General features: G+C 40.1%; 1 protein-coding gene across 15 annotated transcripts in view; it reads left to right on the top strand.

Annotated features, from left to right (window-relative positions):
* SOX5 (SRY-box transcription factor 5) overlaps window positions 1-24,997 on the top strand; it is a 649,313-nt gene that overhangs the window by 587,985 nt on the left and 36,331 nt on the right. For all 15 annotated transcript variants that reach the window (XM_069806597.1, XM_069806598.1, XM_069806600.1 and 12 more), the window contains 2 exons: window positions 709-855; window positions 23,597-23,774. In XM_069806597.1, coding sequence (XP_069662698.1) covers window positions 709-855; window positions 23,597-23,774 — 325 coding nt within the window. The remainder of the gene's footprint in view (window positions 1-708; window positions 856-23,596; window positions 23,775-24,997) is intronic.

Consider the following 24,997-nt stretch of genomic DNA (forward strand, 5'->3'; position numbering starts at 1 on the left):
AAATATGTGTTTAAAGTGCCTTACTGGTTTAGTTCTGAAGAAAAAAACATTCCCACTGTGTATCCGCTTTGCATGTATCACAGAAAGTGTTCTTAGTCTTAACTGGAGCTTCTAGTTGCTAATGGACAGTACATTACCACCGATCTGTATATATTGACTGTAGTAGTTCTCCAGAACCCAGCTGAGAGTGGACCATCACAGTAAGTGCTACACAAAATTTTGACATTGCCTGTCCCGAACACCTTACAGCCTGTGCAAACAAGGCAAACATAGCAAGTAAGATAAAGAAGTGAAAAATGGTAGTACAGAGACCATCATATCAAACGTGAATTTCACAGGGGTCGATTCATATTATCGGTGGAGATGCTGTTACGCCTAAGTCATCTCAGGAAAGGAAAGATTGCCCAGTGGCTCCGGCAAACCATGAAGATTAGCTTTCGTTCCTTGTTTTGAATCCCTGGACACACGGGGAAGCTGGGACATTTCTCATGGTGACGTCTGTCATTCATCCCCTGAGGAATGAGTCATAAAAGTTGAGATGACAATTCTTGTCTTGAAATACACCAGTGTGCTAAATAAAAAATACCCATCAGAGGAAAAATATATCATCTGCAGTAGGAGAAGTTTGGGGAAAATTACTTATTTACTGATGATGTCTCTTTCTCTCTCCCCCTCCCCCCTCCATTTTTTCTTTGTTTGTTTTTACAGCAGTTGTATGCTGCCCAACTTGCTGCGATGCAAGTGTCTCCGGGAGGCAAGATACCTGGCATACCCCAGGGTAACCTCGGTGCTGCTGTATCCCCTACCAGCATCCACACAGACAAGAGCACAAACAGCCCTCCACCCAAAAGCAAGGTACTGTACCAGGCCCTGCAGCGTTGCGTTTCTGACAGTGTGGGTACTTGCATGTGGGTTTTTTTCTGAAGGGTGTCTGTGCGCCTCTCGGTTGCAGACAGCTTTGTTCTCAGGATGGCTTCCTGAAATAGGAGGATATTCGTAGTGCCATTTTTCCAGTGGGAGGACCCCAGCACAGTAGTGCCAAACAACCATTCGTACACGATGGCAGTAACAGACACCACCTCAGCTGAGATCCTGTGGGTTCCCTTGCAGTGTCGTAGGTGTCCCGCTGCTGTTTCTTCCACCTGCAGTAACAGGTAGCAGGCTGAGGTGACCAGCTCCTATTCCAGCACACAACTGTCATTTCCTTTCAGAATGCTAAAGTGGAGTCAGGTTATCAGTGTGTCAGTGAGAGATGGCACGTGGTGGGGCACCTCATCGGTGGCCAGATCCTGTCCTGGGCTTCAGTGGGAGTTTGTGGAGGAACAAGTCTCCAAAGCAAGGTCTGTTGTGTCATAGAACAGGGCTGGAATCTGTCCATCAAGCGATGGGCTCTAATGAGTAGTAATCTTGGTCATAGCTGGGCAAGAGGTCAAGCTAGCAGCTTGGAGTAACATCTGTATAACACCGCCAGTGTGTGACGAGTTTTACCTAGAAAAAAGACACAGAATATGTCCAATGGAAGAAGATGAGCTAAGTGTATGCCAGAACTGAGCAAAAGTAACAGGTCAAAATTGAATGGCACATCTTAGGTGTTGCAAAACAACTAGGAAGAATTTAGCTAAGGAATGCAGGGAGAAAGCGGTCCCATTTAGGTGACAGCAAGAGCTTGATAAAAATGTGTCCTTTCTTTTTGTTAGTGTCCTCTAGCATGCTGTCCATGTCCTTTATCATGTCAGAAAAGATTCCTTGAATTGACAGTAGTGTCTTGGGTTTACCCTAACAGTAAACCAGCACAGATTAAAAATAACCAGACAAAGAAATAATACCATTGTCAGTTCAGTGAGATACATGTTCAAAGAACAAAATAGATGGTGTGGAACCAGTAGCTGTTGTGTTAATGAATCAAGCTCTGGGTCTACATTTTCTTCTATCCTCAGTGTAGACTTTCTGACTTCCTGAAGTTTATCCTTGGCTTGGCCTCTTCTTTTATATACTATAGAGCAAGGAATCACAAAGCCATGCAGTACTCAATGATAGTTTTGTGGGGTTTTTTTTCCAAAAAGTCCTGTCTATAGTTAATAAGAGATTTTTGTGCATTTTACAAGGGTTTTTTTGTGTGGTTAGCAGCTTGCGAGATCCTCTACACTTAAAATCCCAGTGTTGTTTTTGGATCTCTTGTGCATGAGCAGAATGTCTGGTGAGATCTAAGGGGACACATTATTTATGTTGTAGCAATTGTGGAATTAGAAGGCCTGCCATATCTACCAGTAACATCAAGCATAACCGTCTTACTGGCAGCTGTCAAGATCGGTTCTGTTCTCCCTTGTGTTTTATTGCTTTTTCATATTTGTAGGTGTTCCAGTGCCTTTGGCTTGCAGTTCTGTAGGACACAAACAAAACTTATTTGCAAATTGGGAAAAAAAAAAAAAAAAAGTGGGCCAAAAGGAAAGGAAGGGGGCTCCAAAAGGCTGTAAAATTGTGCAGCGTGAGCCCTGTGATGCATGCTGTTTTCAATCTGCTGTGTGCCAGTTGGAGGCTCAGAGAGAGAGCGAGAGAAAGAGAAGGGATAATGCTGAGAAATGATAGAGTGGCTGTGACCTCCAAGCTCAGCCTGGAAATCCAAGACATTGATTTCACTTAGCATTCCTGCTGAGAAATCCGGCGGAGTTCAGTTGTAATAAAAGAACAAGATTCTGTTCTAATGGTAATGGCGTATGACAGACATATCACTTTGTCTGTCCTCAGCACCAGAGAGAGGAGAATTGGAGAAAGGTCACCTGACCTGCCTGTGGTGTTGTGCGAATGCTATACTGAGCTTTGAACTCCAGCCTGGAAGCACAATTATTTATAATACTAAATGGTAAAGAAACCTTTATAGAGCCTACAGTAATTAGAATAAAGCTTACACAATAGTGCAGTGGCCTGGCTCAGAAAACACACTGGCAAATCCATCACAGTGGCAGAAAATGAAGCTTATGTGTTGAACTAAACACCTTCGTTTGTGTCTGTGTGGACCTTCCTTTGATTTTTCAAAGCTTGTTTGCGTTCAACAGCTCCAAAAGTTTATTGTGTTCGCTGATTTTTTTTTTTTTTAATTTAATTTTTTTAGCTGTTGACAGGGAGTGTTTGTCTGAGCTTCACAGCCATTTTTTAATACTTTTTTTGAATCCCCAGCTGCAACTTGGTTCTTGAAGTTAGTTCGCGGTGGTCTTTCTCACTGTCACTGAACGTCACACCTCCACAGATGAACAGTTAATGCCTTAGACAAGCTTTCAATAGATGCTGTTTGCTGAATCTCTATTTTCAGCCCACAGTTTACACTGGCGCAGCTTTGGTAATACGCTCAAGTGTTTGGAGACAAGGAGACAGCCTTACCTGAGAGTGTGTCAAGCTACTGGCAAACATCTAGGTCACTTCTGAAAAGCTGTGTTTTTTTCCCTCTTGTATAGTGTTAAAGTTAGTGTGCTGCTCTTTGCAAGGATTCTTCAAAGTCGGCCTCAGCAGCAGATGGAACAACTGTTGGCTCTAGAAATGCTGAGAAGCATCAGAGGGAGTTTGCCAAGGATCATCCTTTAAATCTAGTAAGACTTGAACACATCCCTGAAACTCCTCTAAGACCTTGGCAACTCCCATTTTGGCAAACCTTTTATCAGTGGCCCTCACCAGTGTTTGAACATTGTGCTGGGCAGACTACCCTGGCATCTTCTGTTGTCTCCCTCGCCTTTCAACAGATGTGACCTGGAATAGTCAAATTCACTTCCTAGGTTTCTGTACTGTAACTTTTAGGAAGGCATGAAGTAGAGATGCCATTATGCTGTGCTGCACACATTCTGTCAAGTTTTGGTTAGGAAACTGAGCTGGTGTCGTACATTCTTCCAAGAAGAAATCTGTGCCAGAAAAATTGATTTAAGAAACAGAGCTAGTGGAGCCCATCCAAAAGAAAATGCGTGTGTCTTGCGGAAATGGATTTTAACACAGCTTCTTCTTGAGCAGTTTTAAAAACAGCCGGTATGCTAATCATACCATTCAAATTTACCAAGGCCTCCTCCACAACCCATTTGAAAGGCAACTATCTTTGAAGTTTGCCAAATTGTGCTGGATTTCCAAAGTCTGTCTTAAGCACATTTTGCCTTTGATCGTGTAAATGCTTGCATGCTGCTCTGTTGGGTGTTCAAGGTGGTTACACGCTCCCAAGTAAGTATGAGAGAAAAGGCACAGGTGCAGATAAGGACTAGGCAGAATAACCTACCAGTCCTTCTGGTGATTAACTTCAAGCCTCTTGCTTGTACAGGGCCATGCAGGAGGTAAAAAAAAGCAGTGTTACAGAGAATACGTTTATCTGAACAGTGACCTTTACCATGCTACCAGGATTCTCACCTGATAGCCACAGTCTTCACTGACTTCAGATGACGTGCGTTATACTCTTGAATAAGGACAGCAACATCACCCTCACTTGTAAACGGCCAGGGCCCTGTTCATTCCTGCCTTTGTTCCTTGCTTTTTATGTTGCACATATAAATATAGCATCTAGTGCCTGCGTGATGCAATATCCTAGCCCTTTCCATGTAACCTTTCAAGTACAGTAATTCTGGAGTGAATTTTCAATGTAGCTTGTAAATGCAGCTAAATGATTCCCTGTATTTAATGGAGCACAGTGCAATGTCTGTAGCATCTGCTGAAAAACAGGAGCAATTCAGTGTGAAATGTGACAGGAGAGAATTCCTGGGCACTTTTCTTTTAACCTTGTTATGACCTCAGCCCTAACCCTACTCACAGTTGTGTCTCCATCAATGGCAACAGTACACAGATTGTCCAAATCAATTTTTTTGTTCTTTTCAAATACTTCTGGCAATGATGTTACTATTTGCTCAGCAGTAGCACCTGGGAGTTGTGACAAGGCAAGGAAATGTGTTTCAGACAAGCCAGAAACAGCACTAAGCAGTTGGATATACACAATCAGATTCTCCTCAACTGCAATATCCAGACAAATAGCAGTGTGAATCCTTAACCAAAGATGGTACTTTATTTTCACATTATCTGATCCTCTGATTACCAAAGTAAACATTGGATTGAAATTTTTTCATGTCACCTATAGTCAGCTATAGAATCGCCTTTGAAAGACTTAGAGCTTACCTCTCTACCGCAGCACGGATTGACCTTATAATGGCCAGAGACTCTCCAGGGGAACTTCTTCAATTTTTGAGGAATATCTGATGATGATGCTACAGTTGCTGCCCCATGCACCAGCTCTGTCTTGCATGCTCTTTATAGTATACGAAGGACAGAAAGGGACCAACAGTGTGCTTGCTCCGTTCTCACCCAGGCCAAGTAAGCCTGGATACAAAACTACAACTGAGTCACTGTTGACTTTCTTACCAAGTACATCTGATACCAGGGACAAAACAAAGAATAAGAGTCTTTGGAAATGGGCATTTTAATTCAGACGCACCACAGGCTATGTTATTAGGAAAAATAAGTAAACTATTTACTATGGGGAGCTGGCTGGGGATTCTCCTGTCCCAGTCAAAACTGATGATGGGACTTCCCACTTCCAGTAGGAAAGCTTTCTTGACTCAGGATAAAAATACGATTTAAAAAAAAAAAAATCTGAAGGGAAGGAGAAAGGGAAAGGCCCTGAAATGGCCTGGTAATAAGAACACTCGTCTAGATGATATTTCTGATTCTACTTCAGGGAAATAGTTGACATGAACTTCATTTTTGGTGACTACTCTTAGGAGCTCTGTTAACTTGGGTATATTTGTCTCCCTTTCCCTCATTCCTCTCTTTTGTATCATAGTGCAGAACATGAAAATTTATCTTGGGGACATCGTGGGGAAAACATTAAGCTCCATTACGTACATAGCTGCATCAGCTTGCTTGCCACATCAAGCTATGACAGTTGCAGAAGTCTAGTTGATAAGTAGATGTACAGATTCCTTGTACCCTCAGAGCTGCTGGTTTTGAACACATTAAAGAAAAGTGTTTAATTTCAGCTCTACAGATGATAGATGCATTGCTCGTTAAATGCAGAAGGATATTGGTGTTTCCTCTTCATACCACTTCTTTTTATTTAGCGGTATCAAATATTTTTGGAAACGAGCTAATTGTTGTGCACAGCACTGTGAAGTACTTCAGCTGTAAAGGGGACAGCTGTGTGCTAAAGAAGACTGATCATGGCTGCATACAGGTGATCAAAGGGTGTGACTGCTTGTGTTAGAAGGGGCCAAATTCTTTTCCCTGCAGAGTAGAGAAGAGGAACCTGTCTGAAACTAACCCATTGCACATGTTAGGCCTCACATACTAATGGCAATTACTGTCCTTTTTATTGGTTGAAGAGCTCGGCAGCTACTGAATGCCTATCCAAGCAGCAGGAAATTAAAGCATCCTTATTTTCATTAAAGAGACTACTGAGGTATTTTAGAGTGGAGAACAAGAGTTCTCATTAAAGTGATGTAAGACACACGATCCCTGCGAGAACATTGAGGCTATGTTTACAGAAGGTTTATCCGCAAGATTTGCAAGGCTCTTTTATTTTTGAGAATTTCTGGGCTGGACACAATTCTTCATATGCCACTGATTAAAAAAAAAATCCTTGTAAATTAATCTATTAAGCTTTTCGGCACCGGAATAACAGTTAGAAGTAGAATATTATAAATCAGTAAATTCAAAACATTTTTCAGTACTTGCACTTCACGGTCCCCTTGTCAGTGCATCAAACAGGTTAGAGCTGTAAGATAATTAAGGAAAAGTTTATAGTATGGATGCAGTGATGTACAGGGAGCTGTAAACTGAGACCTCATCTGCCTTATTTCTGCTATGCTACTTGGTGCTATGCTGCTTCTTTAGTGTCCCTGTCCATTCTTAATGGAGACCTTGTAGCTAATTACCTCTTTACGTGGAAGCCTTTTCCCTTTGCTGCCCATGCTTTAAATTTCAAATATCAAAATGTGGAGTTGGTGGCAGAATCTCTGAAACTATTTTCCTCTTCCTTGCTCTTCTTCCTATACATGACATCCAAGCACATAAACAATGACTTTTAAAACCATTTGCTGGAGCACAGTGAAGTGGCGTATATTAATAGAACTTCTTAAGATGCTTTTCTAAAATAGAGAAAGTGTTCTGAACAATAAAAACAATGTTAATAGCAGTATCAAAAAAGCAGCAGTAGTAGGGACTTGCACAGCATTCTGCCTGCCTCCCACCCCTCCCTACTTTCCTAAAAATAAATTAGATACATGGGGGGGCTCCCAGGATGTTTTTTCAGATTAACTCTCCACAGCTCCGTTCCCTGATATGTCTCTCTGGCAGGAGCCTGTCTCTCAAGCAGAGTTGCCAGCCAGTCAGCCCTTGTCAGGCTCAGTTGGCACTTTTTATAATGAAAACTCAGAATAAAACATAACAAAAAGAAAAAGGGGGAAAAAACCTCCTCTGAAATCTGTGATCACGAAATAAAAGCTAGATACACAGATTAAGCAAGATTTCTGAAAGAGAGGTCTGTCGAAATCAGACAGAGAACAACAGAAATGTAAAGCAAAGTGGTAATGACAAACATGCAGTGTGTGCTTCTTACTAGTTCTATACTGTTCCTTGCTGCTAGTGCCTTCCTTATCTGGTATGAATAGATAAAATACCCACTTTTTCCTGCGAAGTTGGTGGGGTGGGCAGCAGGTAGTAGTTTGCATTCTTTTTGGTTAAATGATCCACAGCATTGGCTTCATACTGAAGACCAAGGCGTTACACCAGGTGCTACTACTTTCAGGAGGCAGGTACTAAAGCCAGGTTCAGTTACAGAATCCCTCAGTGTTAGAAGTGCTGGGACCTGACATTTTGTTTCTGCTCTGCATCTTACTCTGTTACTTAGAAATACCTAAGCATCGACTTCTGCAGAAACTTTTTGACAGAACTGCCCATCTAGTGTCACTTGGAACAAAGAACTTGAATGAGAAAGCAGCATTTTGCAAGAAGAGACTGGAAGAGTCCCAAACAAGAAGACAGTGTCACTAAGTCAAGGTTTTTTAATGCCACTAAGATAGCTGTGGAGCTGATGTTGCCAGTTGGCCACGCAGTCCTAAGAATAGCAGTAAAAGGGCTTTAGGAGAGCGTGGAATCTGGAGCTGCATAATTAAACAGAGAAAAATTGGATTTTTCTGGTTGCAGTGGTTTTTGTTGATCCTCCTCACATTTGGGTGGGCTTGTTCTGTAGGGAGAGTTGGAAAATATTTAGGAGAGGGTCTTTCTGCTGAGGAAGGGGAACCAACCATGAGGAGAAATACGTGAAGTTCAGCTTGGGACATAGTGTTCTTCACTGGGGGCTGCCAAGTATCACAGGACTGCAAAGGTGAAGGACCAATATTAGCGCCAAGTTAAATATAGATAACAAACCAGCCAGTTATGCTAGTATGAAATTAATTTCTAGGTTCCTTCATAATACAAAATTCCTATAAAGTAAAGGTCATCCCTTATTCCAGAGATTTATTTTTCAGACTCCAAGCTGTTTAGACTCTCTAAATCAAGGAATGTGTTTATTCCAGGAGCACAGGCTTGTGCAAAGTAATAGTACTGTAGCGAGGCACCTATTTCATGGATTAGGAGACAGCTTGAAATGGAGTGGAGGACTCTCATTCTACCAGATCCTTCTAGAAGGGAGCCAGGTACTTCACTTCAGGAATTAAATCTTTGCTTTTGCAGCTTCAGTTTAGGTGTTTGGGTATTTTGTGGCATGTGTTAATAATCAAAAGTAAAGTGCAAAGGCTGCATTGGCAGGGCTGTCTACTGGACAGCAACGTAGTTATGTTTTACCAAATTTAGAACTTCTTTTCAACACAGAAAGTAAATTTCTGAGGTGATTGAATCAAATTCTAATGTGATCAGTCTAGCAGCTTCCAGAAACTGCTTGCTTTGTCTGCAGAAGGGTGGTTTGCTTCCATGTTACGTGCTAGATTTGAAATTAGCTCCTCTTGACACATTCAGGCAGAATGCAATTCAAACTAAGCATCAAAGAAATATATTTTGCAGTAAGTATTCCTGTACCCACAGCTGAACGATTATCATTTAACAAGGGAGCTCTACAAATTTTTTAATCTGAAACACTTTAATCTGTAATCCCTGGTAGCTGTGGATAGCTGAAGAGAAGCAACATTTAGCAGCAGAATGGAGAAGAAATCTATTTTATTTTCAAATTCAGAGAGACAGATTCTTATAGGTTAGTATTAACTCTGGAGTTACATGAAGCACTTGCAAATTTTTCGCTGAAGTTTCTCAGAACGACGCATTTGTTGTACAGAATGCAGTTTGAATTGTTTAGTGTAAAATGAACTGGTGCAAAAAAGGGTTTCAGAGAAATTACGTGGAAGTCATCACTTCAGAGTACACACATTTTTCAAAGCAGTATGGCTACATCTTGTGATTTTATAATGGATAGCTTCCTTAAAGTCCCAGCTTCCTTAAAGTCCCAGCTCCTGGAGTCACATGAATATGTGAGAATCTCATTTAAACAAAAAGCTTCAGGCTGTCATGGCTGAAACTTAAAGATTGGTATAAATGTATCTCAAAGGCTTAGAAAGCAGCTAACAAAATGAATCTACGAGTTACTATTTTAATCAAGTGGGATTAATTTTCAGTCTCAAATCATAGAAGACTTCATGTTGGCAATTCTGCTAAGGCATAAATATTTCTCAGCAGAGTTAGAATTTTTACTATAGTATCTCCCAGTAAAAGCGCTTCAGTAGTATCCAGAGAGAACATTCAAGAGCATCCAAAGAACATCAGAGGCAGGCAAGCTGATGCAACAAACTTCTTTGATGTAATTTGACAGGATTTAATATATGAAAACAGTTTAAAATTTTGATCTTGATCATGTGCCTTTATCCACTAATGCTGCCAGACTATTAATTCAAATGTGTACTTTTAGTACTAATGAATGTGTTTAGTTTCTGTTTGTTTCATTTCAGTTGCTATGTTTTTCCCTGATGCTTTTAAAGGAAAGATAAGCTAATGCCATGACTGGTATCTCTGGGAGAAAAAAGTATTATTAAGAAAAAAGTCTTTGATAAAAGATGGCTCAGTATCTTTGACACGTGGAGTGCACGGAGGGGAAGACCTTGTCTCTCTAATGGGAACGCTGGAGAGAAGGCTTTTCAATTTCCAATCATGATGTTACAGAAAGAATATAACTTTGAGTATTTCATAAGTTATTAGTGTTTCTTAAACTTTTTTGAGTGGCTGTGCCAGCACCTGCTAGTAGTTTTAAAATAAGGGGCCATTTCAAAGAGCTATGTGTGTATGGAGATGTAGCACATGGGTTCGTACAGGGTTTCAGCTGACATGCCAGGCAGTGACATGTCACGTCATGAATCAGCCACATCGTGTTACGTGATTTCAAGCTAACAGAACACAACAGGAGTTACATAGTGACAAACACAACCCAACATGACATATCCATGGGAAAATCGGCAAAAAAGCTTCTTAAAGTTGAGTTTCAGGGGTACATTTATTCATCTCCAAAATGCTCCAGAGAAAACTATGAAGCAGTGTACTGAAAAAGGGAGTAATGTAGTGACAGAATTACTAAAGCAGCTTTAATTCAGTGTACAATTAGGAAGAAAGCGTACGTATATAACAGTTCTGGAGAGTATTTTTGTTGTGTTGGGTTCTTGTGAATTTCTTTCTTTCCAAAGGTAGCTCTCTCAGGGCTGCAATCATTCCAGGCCAATGATTATTTTTATCTTTAGCCATGCTAAGAGCTCTATAGACTTCAGGTTACAGCTGTAAGTTAATATATTTTGAATTTAGCTGTTGGTTGCCTCAGTAAATCTTGAGTCCTTCTAGTCTAAACTCTGTTGTTTTTTCTGCTTTGCTTGCAGATCAGAATGACCCCCTTTTGTGCCTACTTCCAATTTTCTTCATCTTCTCTGAAATTATCTTCTTTCCCTTTCTGGGTACTCCGATCCTAGTTTGTGATGTCCACTGCAAATAGAGTCTGCAATTAAAACTCTGGGGTGAATTCATTCATCTCTGTTTGCTTGTTATTCATCATAAATGTGTGGATAGCCTGTGCTTTCAGTGTTCTCTATACAAGGCACAGACCTCATTTGGGGTCAGGGAAATTCAACACATACATTTGGCTGAGAAATGCATATCAAGTAGCATTTCGTTCATGATATCAGAAGTTAAAATGGTGTCATATGACTGTTTGCCCACTACATTTCATGTCTGGATTTACAGTTCTTAATTTCACAGCCTTTGAAATACCAATTTCTCTACACAAAACAAGTCCTCCCAGTGAACTGCAGCTTGTAGGCAGAATGATGTGGTGGTGTAACACCTGGGAGATTCACTACTGTACCAAACAACTGATGTTTATTGGGGCTAGTGGGCGAGGAAGACAACAGTCACATCATTTTGGCTAGCCTAGGCGAAAAAATAGCACAGATAGGCAGAGGCCAGCAGAGCAGAACACAGTAGATACTTTCTCTTCTGCTTTCATTTTAAAATGAGCAAGATGCTCCAGGAGTGCCAGAAGTGGTGAAGCCTAGTTTCATTTGTGACATCTCACAATATTTGGACTCTCGCTGGAAATGTAGAATACCTCTCTCTGGGGGATCCCCTGGTGTCTGTTAAAGTGTGGGTAGGCACTGGAGGCTTCTCCTTAGGGGAGAGGCTTAGAGCGTTCCCCTCCCCTACCCCACTGTTCCTCTACACAAACAGTGGGGGACCTTTGAGAACTTCATCAAACATGATGGAGATTGGCCAGTGCGCTCAAAATGTCTACAGAGATGAAGATTGACAAACATGCATACATGCACACAGACCTCATGTACACACTCACACACATGCACACACACAAGTTTTGAGGCTAAAAATAATCTCGTATTTGGACAGCTCTCAGGGGTTTTACCGGCATCTTGAATTTCAAATGGATGCAGTATGTCTTGCTGTTGCTTTTCCTGCACTGTTGTTCTTCACCCCCAAATGATGACAGTTCAGTGCTGGGTGGAAGGATTCCCATGATAGTATCATTTGGGATTCACTTCGTAAATTGCTCTGGGCTCAAACAGAGCAAAATAATGCTATATAAATACATGTTATTACTGGTGAAGCGATAAAATTATCTTATGCTTACCAAGTATTCTAGTGTCTTGTCTTGATCATAATTAACTGGTGACATACACGTTGAGTCAGTGCTCTAGGATTTGTGCCCAGAATAAGTCACAAAAACATAGCAGCTTTAGTATGGGAGAAAAGGATGAAGGGGGCTTTTTTCTCCTCCCTTTTTTTCTTATGGATAAGATATAAAAACTGCCCAGAGCTGGCCCTGTTCAGAAATAGCGAATCAGCCTCTTGGACTTTTTTTTAAGATGTCAACTTCCCTCTTGTATACTTCTGTGAAGACAAAGAATGTCTTAACGTCTGTATTGAAGTCATCATTAAAATAAAAGGAGATCTGTAGACATCAGCTATAAATCATCAAGAAATAGCTTGTGGGTAACCTTTGACACAATTGAACCTACTTGAAATGAGCTAGGGCTGGATTCATTGCCTTTAGTGAAGCCAGTAGGTGGACTAAAGGTCTCCTCTCTCTCTCCCTCTCTCTTTCCATCTCTTACAATGTTAGCTTCTGGGAGGTGAATGTGCTCTGGCTGAGTGATGGAAATGCATTTGGATGTGTTCTTAAATAGACATTTGTTTTATGTCTGAAAAGAATAGGCCAATCTTAACAGTGTGATGCTGGGGCTATTTGAAAGGTATTTTTTAAGGCAGTTGTCTTCTTTCAGCTTTACAAAAACTATTTTAACCAATTGTTTAGGCTTGAGGAACAGCATGGAATATCTATTGTGTATGGATGCGTGTATGTTCTACAGAATTAACGGGAAAATGGTAGATAAAAATCTGCCTAATTTTACATAATAGATTTTTGGCATTCTTGTGATCTGACTTCAAATTCATGCTGAGTTTCTACAGTATAACAGAAATACTAGTTTGCAGTTGTTAATTTTAATTTCTAAGATGCTAGGTTTTAAAAGGAGCTGAAAGTGTTCAGCATCTCATGGGCACAAACTATGAGTCTTACTAATGAATCCAGCAATTAGTCGTTCATTGTGCCTGCTAGCAATTTGGCCCCAATACCGGTCCTGATGGTGATTTCATTTTTGCTGGTGTGAATCAGGAATAGGAGCTGAAGCCTATTCACCAAGGGAGGCTGAATACTTCTTCAACACTGTTCTGCCTGTAATCTGCATTCAGTACTGACAGCAGCAAATAAAAAAGAAACTACAATATATTTCAATTTTTATTATTATGGTTGATTAATATGTTCATTAGGATAATTATATAATATCAATAGTACTTATTAAACTTAAAGGGTTGTAAATGGTGGTGTCCCCATGCAGTTAGATAAATGTATACATGATGTATGCCCAGTTTGCATAGAAGAAACCCTTTTCATAGGTGAAAGGATGTATTTTCTCCAATTTTCTAAGTAGAGAATTGAGACAAAAGAGGTGGTCCTTCACTTTCTGTAGCCATTTGCACTTGTGCAAAACACTAAAATTTATATTTGGTAATTTTTATCGTAACTTCGCAAAGAGTCAGTGACCGTGTGCAGAAGATTAGATAATGAGTGACTCATTTAAGTTCACAGAGAAAGTTTGTTGGAAAGTCAGGAACTGAACCTGAGTATCTTCGGCATGACCTAAGGAATCAGCAATAAAAAAAGGCATGACTGTGGCACAGGAAAAGCAATGACCCTTTCCAACAGGTATACTTTTGAGTAGTTAACCCCATGTATGTGATTACAGATGGGGTATAAATATTAAACAAATTCTTCTATGAGTGCAGTACTCAATGATGGAGCATGTGTTTGCTTTGAACATTCCCTGCAGTACGTTAAACTCCCTCCAGTTTCTGGAACTGCTGATTAGATTTCATCTTACTGCTAAAGGGAGGTGAAATGAAAAAATATCCAGCAAGACAGGGTTGTAAAATCATTTTGATTTTAGTGATCTGGAATGTTGTTAATAGCATGCAAGCATTAAAGACGGATGAGTTTTGTGTTGATAGTTTCCCCTTGAAAAGCTTTTAGTTGGAAAAACAAATTGTCAAGCAGGTCATATCTACAGTTACAAAACACATTTTGACAATTTTCTTACAGTTGTATATATCTATAAATAAAAACAGTGCATGTTATCTTTGCACTACTTACTTGTAGTGCTGCATACATTGCTGCCTCTTAGTGAAAAATCTACCTCGACTACATAGAGATATCCAAAGTCAGAGAAAGCACAGGTGGTTTTTGAAAAGGAATTTCTTAGCCCACTGCCAGTTGTCCAAGCTGTTTGAAATCTCTTTTCTTTCAAGCTCTTTTGACTTGTTTCTTCTAAAGTTTTCAACAGCTGGGGTTTTTTGGTTTTGTTTTTTTTTCCCCTGAATCTTAGAATCCGTGCAGCATCTTTGCTTCTCCTGCCTGACCACAGCAGGAGGAGGGGTCTGTTGCTAATTTGTTTTGATACGGTACACTTTGGTCTGTATTCTTTTTGAAATTAATTCCTTTTGCAGGTGTGGGGTTAGAGGTGGTGGTGTGCTCCCAGCGAAGGTGTCATCCACCACAGAGAGGAGGTGGGAGGCTTTGATCAGTGTGGCTTCTGTTTTCCTGTTGTTCATTTAAAATGTACCAGTTTGTAATGCTGTTTGGCTTTGCAGGTCCTTGTTTTATTTCCTTCCAAGTCCTTCTCCGTCCTTTCAGGTTTTGTTGTTTTCATTGCTGTTCATTCTGCTTAACATTTACTGGGGATTATTCATTGGAAGGTGGTGACCCCAAGTTCAATTAAGGCAGCAAACAAAATCCAGTCTAATGTCTATTTCCATTTTTTAAACAGCCTTGTTATGGGTGGGAGTGTGCATTATTAAGGACACAACACCACACGTTTGGACTTCTGGGTTTTATTGGGACAGAATTATATAGCAAGGATTAAAAAAAAAAAAAAAAATCTAACCAAGACCCAAGCTACAAGGCATCATGCTTCAGGGCATGGGCCACTCCAGTTTCTACCCAGCACAAGTTCAGGAATACATGCCACAGATCAAACTGTCTGACAGCTATGTACTTTTTCTTGCAACTTCTTTTGAAGCAGCTGGACATTTTAGGAGCTTCAGTGCAGTATCAAAAAGAAGCCAAAACATTGGTCTGAGTAAGAGTGGCAATTGCTCTGCTCTTCCTTATGACTCAGCTGTTTACTCACTGTGTGAGATTAGGCAAATCATTTAGCCACTTTGTGCCTTATTCTTCCCATTTGTAAAATAAGGCAAAAGCTGTCAGAGTCATCATGATTTTTAATTAATATTCCTATGGTACACTGGAGAAGTGATTTTTTTTCCCTCTTGCACTTTACTACTTGCCATGTATTTCAGTGGGGGCAGTTTGGAAGAAGCATTCTTTCTAGGAAGAATCCTTCCCCTCCTGTCCCCCAAAATTTTGTGATCCTTTCTAATGATTTTTATGTCATGTAAAGTGATTTGCATGGTTAAAAGCATGAAAAATGAGTTGTTGTCTTCTCCTGAAGTTCTGCAGTATCCGCGTCAATCCCTGCTGACCTGTGCCTAAGTCACTCTTCCTGCTTAGCAGCTGGCTTGAGCCTTCTTAGAGAAGCGCTTTGTTAATAGCATTATAGCAAATAAATAGATACAGCAGTGATGTGAGAAATACAGCTGAACAATAATTATTAGAAGCAAAAAGCTAACAACAGGACCCAACTTTGCATGGCATGAAGTATGGACTAGCAGAATCCCAAGTGGCTAGTCTCTCTGCACTGGCTCATGATTTATCTTTACTCAACATGGACCCTTCTCATTTCAGGCCAAACCTGGCAGGATTTGCTCAGAACAAGCTTCGCTGAAGTTTTTCTTGTAAATGAGGCTACTGAGTTAAATTTTCGCTCACTCAGAGATGCAGAATGAGAAGGAGCTTTTGCATTATGAGGTGCAAGCAAATGCTAAAAGCTCTTTGCTCCTGCGATTTTGTTCCATGCTGTACTGCACATCCACACACTGGGTCCTAAGCAGTGTGTTGAGCAACTCTCACTTCTGCTTGTTTCAATCTAACAGCAGAGCAAATGCCCAAACAGCAGAATAATGGCAATAGGAGTGAGTCAGTTACTTTTGTATGGATGAAAATGAATGTTTGAAGTTTGGATCTGCGTTGGGATAAGCATCCATAAGTCGTCAGGTTTCCCTAGAGGCTGTGTGACTGAAAACTCATGATCAAGCAAAAATAGCCTAGAAATCTCATACCAGCCGCTTTCCTCAAACGCGTTGTGCTATTTGTCTGTGGAGATTACCAGGAGACATCACAAGGATGGTGGGCGTTTTGGCAGTCCAAAGCCAGCCAGAAGCTACAAGTATGGTTTGGAGGATGCTCCTCTGAGGATTTGAGAAACTAAATGAATGAATTTGGGGTAAACACATACCAGTCTGCTCATTTTGCTAAGCTGCATGCCCTGGTGTATTCTGTTGGCCAAACAGCCTGCCTTGTGCTCCAGGAGACCCCAAAGGGCTAGGTCCCAGTGCAGCACTTGTCTTTCCTGAAGACTTTTAAAGAGTTGCTCTAAGGGTTCTGTGTGCAGAGGGCTGACCAGTTGCTACACAAAATTAAGGCCTTTGCCCCAGGTCATCGTTGGATGTAGACTTTGAAGAGGAGTTATGTAGCTCTCTCCACAGACGCTGCTTTTAGGCTGCCCTGCAGCTGAAACAGCCCACACTCTTCCATGTCCAAGCTAGCTGGAGGACTGAAATGATCCTAGACTTGTTTGGCATTTGGTCCTGTTACTTCAGCGTCTGTATTCTGTGGCTCATAGAACAGAGCAATACTACAGAGTAAGCGCTGTGCATCGGATAAAAAGGTTGTGGGGAGGAGGGGAAGGCATCCAGCTCCTAGGGCCTTCCATGTTTATAGGCAGGTCATTTTGCGTGCTCCTCTTTTGTTCTGCCTATATCTGTCTGTGAATCCTGTGTGCAACTTCAGGAAACAACAGTAATACAGAGGGAAAACCACCCAGCAGCTCTCTTATTTTACTGTGACAACATGTGGACTAGACAAAATCAAAGCTTGGGGTTTCCAGGGCAGCAAATTAGTCTTTGTAACTGCAGACTTCTTTCCTGGCAGCTAGGCTTCCTGTGAAGAAAAATGAAAGGGGAAGATGTTAGGGATCTTTCTGAGAGGACAAAGTCCCCAGAGAATATCCTCACCGAGAGCCCCTAGTGTTGTAAAAAAGGACCAGGGAAAAATCCTGTCTGTCCCTGGTACTATAGAACAGATTAAGTTGGTGTGTTCCTGCACCACTTTTCCCCATGAACGGGAATGGAAACTGTGCAAGAATACTCTCAGTGTATAAATCAGCATTTGGGAGTAATTTATTCCTTGAGTAATCCCGTAAAGGAAGCCGATGAGAGAACAAAAAGAATATTTGTCACAAATATAAAGCAGCTCAGTTCCCCCCTTTGTTTTGAGTCCCATGAATAGGAGTATTTGGGCAATATCAGTAAAGTCTGGAAGTCCTGACTTTGGTTGGGTAACATGTGCTGATTCCAGAAAGTGTCTACTTTCTGAGAGGAACACATTCAGGGAAAAATACTCAGCATAGCAACACCATAAAAAAAATCTGCTCTGGGTATAGATAGAAATCCAGGCTGAGATGTTTCTGCAGCTATCACAGAAGGAAAAGTCTGTGCACTTTGCAGGATCAGAAGGAAAGAAGGCAGTTCGTCCTACTATTTGCCCCCTGCCTTGTCTTTGGTACCTTTTCTTTTCCTTTCTAGCTAGAGTCTAGTTGTACTTTCTGCTTTTGGTGCTAAAACTCATGGGCAAGAGTCGGATAAACTGACTTCTCTGAACCTGAAGAATAATTCTGTTGTGTTTATTATGATATCATAACCAAGATGCCTGTTTTTATGTCTCCATCTCTTTTTCTATGTAGTTAGAGAAATTTCCACCTTTGCAGGAAGGGACACATTATTCTTAATCAAAACTTGAGAATGTGGCAGGAGGAGGTACAGCTGCAGATGAGCATTATCTAATTCACCCATCCTGTCATGTGAACATCCCTGCTTAATTTAATACAATTATTTCATCAGTGAGGATAATATCAGCAGCATGATTCATTTATACAACATGTTTCACAACTGCCTTTACCTCTCGGCTTCTTATTATCACTACTGATAATTTCACCATGAGTGGCTTCAGAGGAAGGGGAGGGGATGTGAAGGAAGCTGCCAGTGTCTTTGTGCGAGTGCGTGGACAACTGTAGTCTTCAGGGACAGTCATGCCGAAAGATTTTCGTTGCGTATGTGCTGTTGCACCTTGGTTTCTGATACACTTTGGTTAGACATTTCTGGATGAGCACAAGACTGAATGGATAAGCCACTGACTGGCTGCATTGTTCAGTGGGCAACAATAGCCCACTGTCCTCTGCCCCAGACGTGCCAGTAAGTGCTCCATATTTTGCATTTCTGTTGAAATGACAATCTCCACAAAACAGAACCAGGGCGGGGGAATGAGGCTTTGTTTCTAGTGAGGTGGCCGAGGCATTCTTTTAGAAACCCCCTCTCTGGCTTCTTATTTCTAACTGATTTGGCTGTAATTTGTACTGTCAAGGTCATTTAAATAGGCAGCAAGATGTGGCGAATGTGTTCCCAGAGGTCATGAAAAGCCTCTTTAGTAGAGCATGCTAGGCTGTGCTTATGCCAGGTCATTTAAGCACATTTGTATTGCCAGTCAGATGATACCCAGAGTAGTTCATGATTTTGTAATAAACCGTGCAACCTGGACCTTCAGTGTGTGCCACAGTGGGATACAGCACTTGGATTTAAATGACAGTACAATAATTCAGTAACTGTATTTTAATAGTATACTAATCTTTAAAATATGTGAAAAGAAGTGAGATTATGAAATCCAAATGAATTGTCTGGGTTCTTCCCCACAACTGCCCTTTTTGTCTTTCTCTGTGACTGGTTCATTCATCTGAGCTCTCAGTCTTTTATTCAGCTCTTGGTGTTGAAATAGTGCCATTTTTAATAAACGGTTTAGAGAGATTCTCAAAATCAGATTTTATTCCCTTCTTTTTCTGTATTCATTCTCCATAAAGATAAATTAACCTTTTATCATAGGAGGAAGTAAATAGCGACAGCATGATTGAAAGATTAGAAAAGACACCATTTCAGCCAACTATTTGCAACATAGGTGACTGCAAGTCAGAATTCCTGGGTCTGTCTGAAACTCTGCCACTACGTTACTGTATGACTGTGACCAAATCCTTTCCTTTTTCCTCTCTTTTTTCCTCCCATATTAATAAGCACTTTGTGTTTACCTAGCATTTTACCTTTTCAAAGGACCATACAAACCTTATAAAAGCAGTGTGATGTACACTCAACTTAGCAGCACTTATATTTAGAGATTTCCAGTGTCTGATGCTTAAATATAAAAGCTCAAAGTTACACAAATCCAGCTTGAGTAAAGCTAAAAAGTACAGCTCTTGAATATTTTGTTTACCCCCAAATTCTGGTGTAGATGAAGGGTTTTTCTTTCTTCCCTCATATGTCTAGAGATCAGCTGGGAAAAAAATCTAGAGCAAATCAAGGATTTAAAGTTCCCCGAGCTCCAAAGTTTTGGTTAATGACAGTCTTCCAATCCTGGGAAGGAAACCACCAGCTCTTCCTAAAATGGCGACTCTTCTGACACTGCTGTGATACAGGGGATGGGAATCTCTTTACCAGTGCTTTGCTTTTGCTGCGGGTACTTCATTTTATTAGCCCTCCGTCGTGTGTTTTCGCTTATGCTTTATTCTCTACATTTATTCTTTTTGTGTGTGTTTTGTTTTGTGAGACAAATGCACTACTTTAAAGGAAACATTTCATAACCTTTAATCATGATCATATTTTACTTTTCATCACATCTATGTTTATATTATTACAAGCCTTTTGGGTCTTAACGTCCTCTGGTCTAAGCATTAATCATTTTGGCTGATATATAAAGAAATGTTTGACTTTGTTTAACTTTTTAAAAATACTAGCTTGAAAAAAAAACCCTTATCAATGGCATCTTAGAGTAACTGCATGTCAAAAAAAGGCAAGGACCAATCAATACTGAGCTTTCTCTAATAAAAACTAAGTGCAGGGAGTAGCTCTAGATTCTGTGATCCCACTGTACAAAATCGAATCTCCTGGCTCTTGAAAGTTTCCATCTACCTGGAGTGAACATGCTACATCTGGGGTTTTTTCTCTTTATTACTCTTATTTGCCCTAGCTTTCATGCTGCGCTTACACACAGCCTTGATATAGCTGAGAGTGAAGCCTGCTAATCTATAATGTGGCGGAATGTTAGCTGGGAGATTTTATAGTTAAAAGTACAGGTAGGCCAACGCCTAATTCTTGTCATGGTTACGCAGCCACAGATCAATAATGAAGACTGTACCATTCTTGATTTAAACTGGAAGAGCAGAGAATTTTGAATTTATGTCCCCAGATGGGAGAAAGAGTAAAATGGCTCACTGAGTATAGGAGTGAAGATCCTAACAGTCATCTTCACACTTAACACAATTGTATATTATTACCTGTTTCCCAGATATTTAGACTCCCATGGAATAAATCAGTGTAGTTCCACTGTGGTAAGGGAAATTACTTAAATTATTATCAACTCATGATCCTACATAGGATTTCTAAACTCTCTGACTGAATTTTTAATGTATTTGACTTCCAGCGAGGATTTGAGAATGCTCTTTGAAATAACAGAAGTAAAAATGTTATGAAGACCAGACAGTGAAGTAATACGATTTTGTAAATACACATAATAGCTGAAAATTGTTTACTTATCCTCCTTTATGAGAACCAAGCTTCTGTGACCTCCGATTAATTTACCATTAGCCTGAATACACAATGAAAGTGAATGAAGGGGCAATTTGGAATGACATTTATCAGCTCTGGAACTGTCGACTTCTGTTATTTCCACAAGGCCTTATACTTTTTGGCTCCAGAGAAGGCTGTGCTGACTTGAATGAAGAAGATCATTCTTACTACAAAGAATAGTTACAGCACAGACAGCTTCATTGCTGGATGCCTATGATGGAAAAAACCACCTCCCCCATTTCTAACTTGCATTAAATGAGACGAAAACCACTGTCCTATAGTGGACGTGCACAAGACCTTGCCTTCACACCAGGCTAAAAAAAAAGGAACAGAAGAACTGAGGAAAGGGAGAAGGAGTGAGGGAAGGGAAGGAAAGAAACTTTATAGGGACAGGGTAGCCAAGGGATTGAGTCAAAAGGATGAGACTGAAAAGAGTCGTTCAACACGAGGATGCAGGTTGGAATCCAAGCTGACTTTGCAGCGAGGGAGAGCCATTGACATCAAGGACTGGTTGCTGCTCCGTGTAAACCAAAGTGCTGCTCTCGGTCAGATTCCCAGTGGCCAGAGAGCACACTGCAGCTTTTACTGCCATATCTGAAACTAATCGGCCCCTTTTGCTGAGACTTAGAACAGAGGTCAAGAATTCAATCTACATGGAAACTAACCCCCCTTGGATTGAACCGAAACAAGTCTGTGGGCAGGTTGGCTTTGCTTCTGATACTGTCTTCCAAATAAGTGACTTTGCTCTTCAGGGATCCTTGTCTGGCACAGGGTTGCTGTGTTTGGTTGGTTCGTTGGCTAGTTTGTATTTACACTTTTATGCAACTATCTCAGTACTGATTTTACAACATTATAGTTGCACTGTTGTGGGATTACTTTTTATTTTAAATTGAAATCAGTGGAACAGCAGAGCAAGTCTCCTTCCATTTGGCTAGTAGGTTAATCTATTTTATTCTAATACAGATGGATTTGTATTTCTGTAAAGTAATGGATACCTTCTTAAAATGTCAAATGCTGGTTGAACTGGGTGACATTTTTAACCCCGAGGCTTAAGTCTCCTAGAAGATCAACAGAACTCTGCCTTCTAGGTGCCTAAGTCACTTCTGAGAATACAGAATATAGGCTTCTAAGGCAATTTTGTGCATTGATTTTTTTCCCCATTATTTTATGCACAAGTTGCACCTAGGACAGCTTAAATACCACTTTAAGGATGACAGCTTTGTTCGTGATGTCCCTGATATGTTTATCTGCTAAGCTTTAATTTATTTTTAACTATGGCTATTACAAAAGTGTAGGAATAATCAAATATAACAAAAGTGCTTTGCTCAGAGCTTGCTTCTTTAAGGTAATGGAAAAGTTCTACGACAGTGCGTTGTAGAATTGTCCTGTGTTTGGAGACATACATCTACATCATACTTCCACAAGCGACAGGCAACTATAAAATTCCTTCTTTACTGCAGCACACCACCCTCTGTGGAAAAGAATCAGTATTATATGATAGTAGTTAAAGATACCTTAGTGGTAACAGTAAAACACTCAAACATTATGAGTCTAATTCCAGTCAGCTTTGCATTGCTGTAAGTCAGGAATAATTCTATAAAACTGAATGTACTTACAACTTAGGGAGATCAGAACCAGCTTCTTCAGTGCCTAGAGCCAAAACCCAGTTGTGTGATGTAACGCTTCCTGTAGCTAAAGGACGGCTGTCCTAAGTCACAGTGTCAGAGGAGAGCTAAGTTAATATGTGATGGTTGGATCTAATACCATATCCATTAGTTGTGGTTATTTAAAAGTCAGTTAAAATCACTTCTAAAATATCTGGCTTGTTGAAAAGCTTTTTCTCCTGTCCCTGGGGTTTTTTTTTTCCCTTATTGTATTTTATTTTGGTCAAAAAAAAAATACATGACTTAGAATTTTAATGTGTTTTATAGCACTGTCTGTTACTCTGTGTAATCAAGCCAGGTTTAGGAATAATTCCAGTTACCCTGCAAAAAATGTCACCCAATTTTTCTATTTTTGCATAATAATAATTATTGAAATGTTGGAAGTTCAGTTCTGCAGAAGATGAAGAACTCTAGGCGCTTACGCAGAATTACCCAGGTTATTGTTTCAAATTTTGTGGGAAGAAAGGGCTCTCTTGTTGTGGTGGAAGAGAAGTACTTATTTCCTATGATATTTTTGTGCTTGGAATTCTAAGCTTGGGAAGTTCAGAGGAAAGCACACAAGTTAAAGAAAAAAGAAGAAAAACAAAAGATCAACAAAAAAACCCAACTGAAAACCCACTCACTCAAACACGTTTGCCTAATTTGGGTGGTGGGTTGAATTTTAAGTGAAAATGCTCTTCAGTTATTTAATTTATCTATACCAAGTTTAAAATAACAAAAAAACATAACTGTGAAATTGCTCTTCATTTTTATCATAAAAGCATATATCTTGTTGATGTGAGTAATTTCTTCAGAGACAATTCTTACATACAAACTGCAAATGGAGGATGTTCTCTGATCATGTCATGCTAATTTTCCAGTTTATCAGTCATTTCAGTTCCAAACTGGAATGACAAGATGATATCACATTTGATCTTAATATATATCGTACAACTTTTCCGGTTTAGAAGTTCATATGAGCTGAAGACAACTGTCTTTGCTTGGAGGGTGTTGTGCCAACAGCAGTTTTTTAATAACATTCTTTTCTCTTCTGCTCATCGTAGGATGAAGTGGCCCAGCCTCTGAACCTTTCGGCCAAACCCAAGACATCTGATGGCAAGTCTCCCACATCACCCACCTCTCCTCATATGCCAACTCTGAGAATAAATAGTGGGGCCAGTTCACTAAAGTCCTCTGTGCCAGCAACTTTAGCTAGTCCTTCGGCCAGAGCTAACACAATAGGTAAGCTCAGTTTCATTTGTCCCTCCTCATAACAATTAATAGGTGTTAATGGGAAGTGGGCATTTATCAGCCAGTGCCAGACAGCGGTCTATGAGCTGTCGCAGGTTGACCATAATACTACATTTGTTGATGTCAGTGAAGAAACTCCCACAGACTTACTGTTCATGAAGAGCATCTTAACTTTTACAGACTCAGAAAACAAGGACCTGTGTTACTTCAGATACTGCTTTATCAATAAAAGTTAATAAATGCTCTTTATTTAATGGCATACATTGAAGACAGCAACCTGTCTAATGGCAGGCATTAAAGACCCACGATATTGTACTGTCATCTAAAAGTGATGGATAAACTTCAAAAAAATTCCCTTTAAGTTAAAAGTCTACATGTGCAAATACATCTTTGCAAAATTACAGGTTCAGTCCTTAGTCTGCTAAAAAGCTGCATGAAGCATTATTTTGCCATGGTCTAATAAGCAAAACAATCACCAGATTCATTCAAAAAAACAAGTTTGACGTTGTATCTTGCAAAAAGTCCTGACTGGTTGTTTTTAACATTGTTCCAGAAAACCGTTAATTCTTCCTCCTGCCAAAATTACCTCTTTGCCTAAAGACTACCTAAATAATAACAGTCTTAGTGGTGATTTTACAAGTCTGGTGTGTTAAAGGGGCTGCTCTTTGTGTGTATAAGTAAAATGTGTACACACCCCATTCTTCATCCTTGTAGCTGAAACATTTTATTCCATGAAGTGATTGAATATAACCTGAATTAAGATTTCAGCATGTAAACAAACTCGGTTTAGGGAATTAAGTGAGGTGGATAGTTGTACCTTTGCTACTGTGTGTCTAATTGCTCCTGAAGCATCTCCTGCTGGCAGCTTTCAGGGATGGTACAGAAAACAAAAGCCATAGGTCAAACCTATCAGAAGCTGTTTCTGTGATATCTCAGTGCTATGTAGTAAAATCTTTTTGTGTCTCTATGGGTCTCTCCCAAGCTCATTGTAGTCCATATTCCACCTACACAGACACCAGAAAGACCCATAGTTATGTCCAAAGATCAAAACAGATCTAGCTTCCACTGTATTACCCTCCCACTGTGCATACATGATTATTGCTACTGTTGATGAGAGTTACATATATCAGACAGGGAGTACGCTTCTATGCCTTTTAGAAAAGGAAATAACTTTATTTAGTATTATGTTACAATTATACAAATATTTTGTAAAT

Source organism: Haliaeetus albicilla, chromosome 19, assembly GCF_947461875.1.
Source record: "Haliaeetus albicilla chromosome 19, bHalAlb1.1, whole genome shotgun sequence".
NCBI classification, from domain to species: Eukaryota; Metazoa; Chordata; class Aves; order Accipitriformes; family Accipitridae; genus Haliaeetus; species Haliaeetus albicilla.